The sequence below is a fragment of the Monopterus albus genome, unplaced genomic scaffold, assembly GCF_001952655.1.
Source record: "Monopterus albus unplaced genomic scaffold, M_albus_1.0 scaffold273.1, whole genome shotgun sequence".
NCBI classification, from domain to species: Eukaryota; Metazoa; Chordata; class Actinopteri; order Synbranchiformes; family Synbranchidae; genus Monopterus; species Monopterus albus.
Window position 1 is genome coordinate 216,175 of NW_018128153.1, and position 6,780 is coordinate 222,954.

The window sequence follows — 6,780 nt, forward strand, 5'->3', positions numbered from 1 at the left end:
GAACACCACTGGCCTCAGCGATCTCAAAAACTCCAGAGCTGAGGGCGACAGTGACAAAGAACATCTGTAGATAATTTTTGGTTATATTCATTTTTGCTCTGCTGTAGAGTAGAGCTTGCCTCAGAAATTTCTTATCCGTTCACTTGCGTTTTAAAATTAAATACTTTCTTCGAATCATCCCACACCAGTCCCATCCCCTCGCTCTCACCCGTCCGAGGACCACTTGTATCCGGGTGCACCGGGCTCAGCACAGCGGGAGTAGACATCCACGCGGTTAGCCACCATGAAGGCAGAATAGAATCCAACCCCGAACTGACCAATGATGGTGCTGCTGGCCTCTGCCTTGTTCTGCAGAGCATCCAAAAATGCCTGCAGAATGTGGAAAAGATGATCATTACGACAGAATGAGTGATCAATAGTATACATTACAAATGCAAGTGTGACCACATAGTAATATGAATAGGAAAGGCAGTGAAGGAATAAGAACTGTGACACACAGAGGCAAATTAAAGATCCAAGACAAACAGTAACCTTTGAGCCAGAGCGGGCGATAGTCCCCAGGTTGGCCACGAGCTCCTCTTGGTTCATCCCCACACCAGTGTCCTGTGACAGAACAGAGAACCTCAGTCCTTCACAAAGAAACCATGATAAGGTTGCTGTTAAATATTCATCCACCAGGTGGCAGCTGGCCAACTCTACAGGACAACACAACATGATTTTTCCTTGTGTTTCTATGGTATTTCCACTCCAGTGTATATCAGGAATGTTTTAGATATATTTCATTTGAAAGACTACTGTGGGACCATCTATGGCATTTTAATGCACTGTTTAGCAGGTGAGCATAAGAAAGCTCCTGTGGGACAAATAATGCTACAGAGCACATATGTATCTAGCAGCAAGAAGCCCACACATAAAACTACTGAAAGTGGATGTGCAAACTAAAGGAAATACGTTCATAGATAAGTAAAATGCTAATAAAGGGAAATAAGTTAATGTAAAGCAGATTTTAAAAAATAGTAAAATACATATAATGAATGCAAGCGATAAAAGTGCAAAATATATGTAAATGCATATACATACACAAACTAAAATGACAACATCAAATAAAAGCACAAAATTGCTGACAAAATTTAACTGGCTTAAAGCACCATAAATTTATATTAAAAATGTCTCTGTCCAAATACTACCGAGTGCCTGGACATCGTTGTTTGTCCAACAAACTCTCCCTTATCACGTGTTTAAATAGTGGTTGTCTGGTTGATACAGATGCAGTAGTACAGTGGTGGTTACGGTTTGTTACTGCCATTCTTGTTTGAATATGCCAACAAATCAGCTGAACCAGTCACAATAAAAAGCAGCTGAGAGCACCTGGAACTGTGGAAACAACAGTGAAACCTGTGACAAGGGTCAATATTACATTTTTTTCCTGCAGTGGAATGTATGTTCAACCAAAAAAAAAACAACATGGCCCAGGAAGATCAACACACAGCACTTCTCCAAATCTATGCGACCTGCACATCTTCCACAGATGAGGGTGTACCTGGATGGTGAAGGTGCCCTTGGCAGCGTCCGTCTGCAGGTGGATCTCCATGGGAGCCATTTCACCTCCTGCTGAGATCAGTTTGTGACGCAGTTTTTCCAGGGCGTCGCTGCCATTGGAGATCAGCTCTCTGATGAACACCTAGTGGGATGAGGAAGAAGCAGGGAACTGGTCAAAGATGGGGTTCTCACCTTCAATGTGAAGCAGTAAAGGACACCCCCACTGCTAATAACTACAGTATAATACATGAAATATAAACACCACTATATTTTTAAAAAAACTGTTATAGCGCAATTATTTACACAATTTTATTTGATTCTGTGAAGAAAACCTGCAACAGAACAATCTTTTCATGAAGTACAGTCTCAAAAGGACGCACAAGTATCAAAAGCTGAACATTAATAAAGCAGCTCATATTTACTTGTGTTCAAAATTTGCTGTATTCGTTTTCTTTTTTTTCCAATTTACACCTTTGCATTAAGCTATAGAAAATTTAAAATGCACAGTACAGCAGTAAATACAGGACCACATCTTTTTTATACCTTCACTGGATCCTTCTGAAACAAAAACCTCTGTCCGAGCTAACAAAGACTGGGAAATTCAGTTGGCGTATATTAGAATCTCTGATGAAACCATTCTGCTACTCTGCTCCTCCCCTCTGTCGCTCAACCGCGATTTTAGATTTTAGCTGCTTTTCTCTGAGCTGTTCATGCCGCAGTTTTAAGGTTCCTTTAAACATATTCATGCAACACAAGTCAGTGATAGTCCACTGCTGCTGCTTCAATGTTTAATGATGACAAAGATGCTATTGCATAAACAGTAAGTGGGTGGGTGGAGTCATGGGACCAAACTAACTGTAGTTAGTGGGAGGAAGACAGTTGATGAAGATGATGCCACGCCAAGTGGGCCGTGTAACCCTCTGACCTTTCAGCTATTCAAACCTGGTTTGGTGTTACTAAATATTTGTGGTGTTTTCTCCACTATCTTTATTAAATTTATACATTAATTAAATGTGCCCAAAGACACAGGACAAATCAAGTTCCATACTGTGACAGAGCATTTTATTTATCAAAACAAGACGACTGCATAAGAGGCAGATGGAAACTCTACTCAGAGAAGAACAATTACAGTTAATAAACTGAAATGTCAGTCCATACAAACCATCTGACCTCTTTCTCCGAGTACAGGGAGCTGGCAACGATATCCAGCAGCTTTTTTGTTTCAGCCTGAAATTCATGTTTGGAGAAGCTACCTGGACAAACCAAAGTAACATTTAGATTAGTTTAAATCTGAGAAGTGACACATGTACCATAACATTCAAGCAGAATTATGCCTGCAGCTGTTCCAGCACCTTGCACAGACTCTGTGTCACTGATAATGGTATGCAGGGGCTCCTCCTCAGGCTCTTTCTCAGCCTCCTGGGTGCTGTAATAAGACTGTTGGATGAAGCTGAGGCAGGACCGCTGAGATCCCCATACTCTGGGCTGGCTGCCCCACTGGTGCAGCTGTCTAACCGGAGAGTCTGGTAACAAGAGGAATAAGATGGTTGTCCGCATTACATGATAGCTCTGGCACTGCATTTTTCTATTTTGTAGTGTGTTTCAGAGGACTTACTAACAGCTATAAGCTCATATTAGCTTCAGCTGAACATAAGTCATGTTAGAAAACAGACTCCACACAGGCAGTAAGGATATAAAAACAATTACAACAACCAATACCTCTACATACAGTACATAGTGATTTGCTTAAACGTGCTGCAGGAACATGGTGGTCTGTGTGAATTTGCATGGTTTCTACTGTGTTTACAAAGTTAAATGTAAGGCTTTAAGGCATTTTATTACAACATACACTGCAATTTAAAAGCTATGGCATGATCACACCAACCAAGTTTTGAAAGATATCACTGAAAACTATAAGGAGTTACAGGGCCTAGAGTTAATTACAAAGTGCACGCTTATTGACATTTGCATTAAATGTTCATCAGTATCTCTTAGTGGTGTAAAACACAACCCAAACCAGGATATTTAGCAGTTTATGGCTCAATCAAAACCAAACATATCTAAATGAGCCAAGGTTCACATTCTAATATTACATTAGGTCTGTGATTTTCCAGTTTTAAGTGTTTGCTAAAGTCATATACAAAAAGCATTTTGAAGCTACACTTTTTTTTTTTTTTTTTTTTTGAGAAAACAAATGCTTTAAATGACTTTAAATGCCTTTAAATGCAGATACCCTGGAGTGCCATCAATGAGCCTAAAGGTTCGAAAAGGTTATGTAAAGGGCAAACACAGCAGTTCTACAAAAACCTTTCTTTGGTTATGAAATCTAAACCCATCTATGATTTGGGGACAGTAAAACAAAAAATAAATAAACTTGACACCAACATTAAGTTCGGTGTAATACATTGGGGTAATAGCATCTTTTAAGCAACCCGTAGATTTTAAATCATATTTAACTGTCACGTCGTTTTTGTGTTGAGACAGTTGTTGTTGAGACAGAAGGGACTAACAGTCCAGCTAAAAATATTAAACTGCAGTTTAGCAAATGAAGTATTTAGCTGCAGCAGAGCATAATGCTTCATGGCTGATCTTGTGGCTGTCAGCTAGCCGGGTAGGCTAACAAACGCTGCTTACCTCCATTCAAAGAGCACGAAACAGCTCGGCCGCTCAGCCCTCGTGCACATGACATTAGCCGTGAGTTGGCCCTCTGCGAGACACCGAGTGTGAACCGGGCCAGAGCGAGACAGCGCGACATGATGGCAAGCAAGGGGGAAAGACAAGAAACGCACAAGTCAACTGGACATAGGACACACACTGAAAACACCTACAGGCCCCAAATCTGCGCCTTATAATGACGTCACATAGTGCTCATCACTCTGCCTGACGGAAAGTGGAAAATGATCACTGATTGCGAATCCTCTCCTGTACTTTAATTTTGATGATATATTAATATTCTAACAATTCTACCTTAATCTGTTTACTTACTGGTCCCCTTTATTATCAAGTGTATTCATTTTAGTTTTATTTGCCCTTCAAGGTCAAACGGGGGTCAGTTAGAGTAACATCAACAAACTTAAATTATTGAGCTTCACTTCTTGTTAGTGCTAACTACAGCAAAACAATTCTCGACTAATCTGCAACTTTATATCAATTATTAATAGAATAATAAAGTTTCAAGCAAAAATGCCAAACATTTGAAATTAACAGAATCTCGAATATACAAACTGTTGGACCAAAAGAAGCAATCAACGACATTTTCCTTTGTTTGTTTTTAATAGACCAAATGATAACTCAAAAATAATAAGATTAATCAATAATGAAAATAATCTGTAGTTAAAGCCCGGAGGCTGACGACAACAATGTTCTCCAAACAGAAAATAACTAGAAGCAGTCTGTGGCACACAGGTTTATTTAACAATATGGTATATAAGTACGAAATGAGCCATTTGAACCAGTTTGTACAGTGATTTCATTATTTTCTGTATATTTACAGTACTGTCGAGCTGCTAGATTTACATTAGAGAGCAGTTCATCATCAATTCAAGTTTAATTCAAGAGAGAAAATGATGCACAAAACTCTCTCTAAACACAAATCAGCAGTCAAACAAGTTAATTTCCCACCACAGGTAAAAGAGGTTCAGGACCTTTAATGAGAATTTCTGTAGACTGAAGGAGAGACAAAGCAATTTTTAATTTGCAAGACAAATACAGGGCCCAGGCCAGTAAAAAGAACATTCTGGCACCTGTGAACTCTAACAAGCTTCAAGGCAGGTTTCTTTTACACCTGCATGTTGTGTTTGGATGTGTGCAATAGTTACTAGATCTATACAAATACATTAATCTCCCATAGACTCTGCAAACAGGAAAGAAATTAAGGCTTTCCCAAAGGCAGTCCTTTTGAAAAATGTATATTAGAATAAATTAGCCAGTAACAAAGAAACTGAGCAAGAGGTGAAACCTGGCAAAAAAGACAAACATTTTTACAGAAATAATTTTACAGTCTTCTCAACATAAATGATATTAATTTGCAAAGATACAAAATAAAAAAGAATAAAATGATATTTTTTTGTTTTGAGAAGTTTTGTTAAAAAAGGAGTCAATACCAGAGCATAACAAATGAAAAACATTAAACCAACACAAAGACCAGAGCAAATTCTTGCATGGCCGGTCTGAACAAAAATATATTCTTTGTCTCTGTTGTCTTCTTTTCAACAGCAATTATTAAATCACTCTGTGTGCTGGAAGAAAAAGCAGTCCCTTGGTTTAGCAAAGTTCACAGTCTGTAGGCCTCACATGACTCATCTGTTTGAATTTCTTTTAGCCTAGCTTTTTACATCAGCAAGTACAAAAAATCTCTGCTGACAACAGAAGGCCTTTCTTCTGTCACAAAATGCTACAATCTTTCAACAAATTTTTCCAGCGTGTCTCTGTCAATCGTATCACCCATCATACCCATGTCATTACTTAACGCCCCTCGATTCGGTGTGTTAAGTTGGGGGAGCATGGCACTCTGCTCTGGTGTGCCTGTGTGTCCCTGCTCCATGGAGCCTGACATGGGTCCTCCAAGGTTGGGATGAGGAGAGCTGGAGTGGAGGGCACCATGCTGGGGTGAGGGCTGGGGCTGTATCCGTGGGGAGGGACTGGAATGCGGGGGCTGCTGTGAAGGTGGACGGGGCGATTGCACTGGGGCTGGAGAGCGTACTTGGTTTCCCAGGGTGTTAGCCATTGTCTGGCCAGGTAAGTGAGCTCCTCCCTGGGGTTGGCCTTGGAGCATGTGGGGTTGTGGACTCATCGAGTTAGCCTGTGCTGGAGAGCCCAGCTGCTGCTTCAACATGTGCTGCTGCTGTTGCTGCTGCTGCTGAAGTATGCGCTGCTGGAGAAGGTTCTGGGACCCATCCATGCCCATGCCAGGTTGGCTCATTTGGGGAGTGGGAGGAAGCTGGCCCATTGGCCCCCCACCTCCTTGTATAGCCATTTGCTGCTGCATACGAAGTTGGGAGTAGCTTGCTGGCCCCGGCTGCTGCTGCGGGAACTGACCATGGCCCTGAGGCATGCCTCCTTGCTGCTGCTGCATTTGCTGCATCCTGAGCAGCTGTTGTCTGCGATATAGCTGAGGATTGCCATTTTGAGCAGTATTCATCATTTGGCCTTGGGGGCCCATAGGTGCCATGCCCTGGGGTCCTGCCTGCTGAGGAGGCTGCTGCTGAGTCACCATCCCTGGTCTCTGCACCTGGTTTGCCA

At 41.3% G+C, this 6,780-nt stretch overlaps 2 protein-coding genes across 2 annotated transcripts in view; both read right to left on the bottom strand.

The window, feature by feature from the left end:
• trap1 (TNF receptor-associated protein 1) overlaps positions 1 to 4,381 on the bottom strand; it is a 10,562-nt gene extending 6,181 nt beyond the window's left edge. Inside the window, 8 exon segments of the mRNA XM_020622132.1 lie at position 1; positions 4 to 38; positions 209 to 369; positions 532 to 603; positions 1,541 to 1,681; positions 2,710 to 2,792; positions 2,892 to 3,062; positions 4,174 to 4,381. The exon segment at position 1 is cut by the window's left edge and continues 68 nt beyond it. Of these exon segments, the coding sequence (XP_020477788.1) occupies position 1; positions 4 to 38; positions 209 to 369; positions 532 to 603; positions 1,541 to 1,681; positions 2,710 to 2,792; positions 2,892 to 3,062; positions 4,174 to 4,294 (785 nt within the window). The 5' untranslated portion in view covers positions 4,295 to 4,381.
• Positions 4,382 to 4,803: 422 nt separating this feature from the next.
• On the bottom strand, positions 4,804 to 6,774 carry LOC109972899 (CREB-binding protein-like). Its single transcript, XM_020622124.1, has one exon. The coding sequence runs from the start codon at positions 6,752 to 6,754 to the stop codon at positions 5,933 to 5,935; it is 822 nt and encodes a 273-aa protein (XP_020477780.1). The 5' UTR covers positions 6,755 to 6,774; the 3' UTR covers positions 4,804 to 5,932.
• Between the last annotated feature and the right edge of the window lie 6 nt (positions 6,775 to 6,780).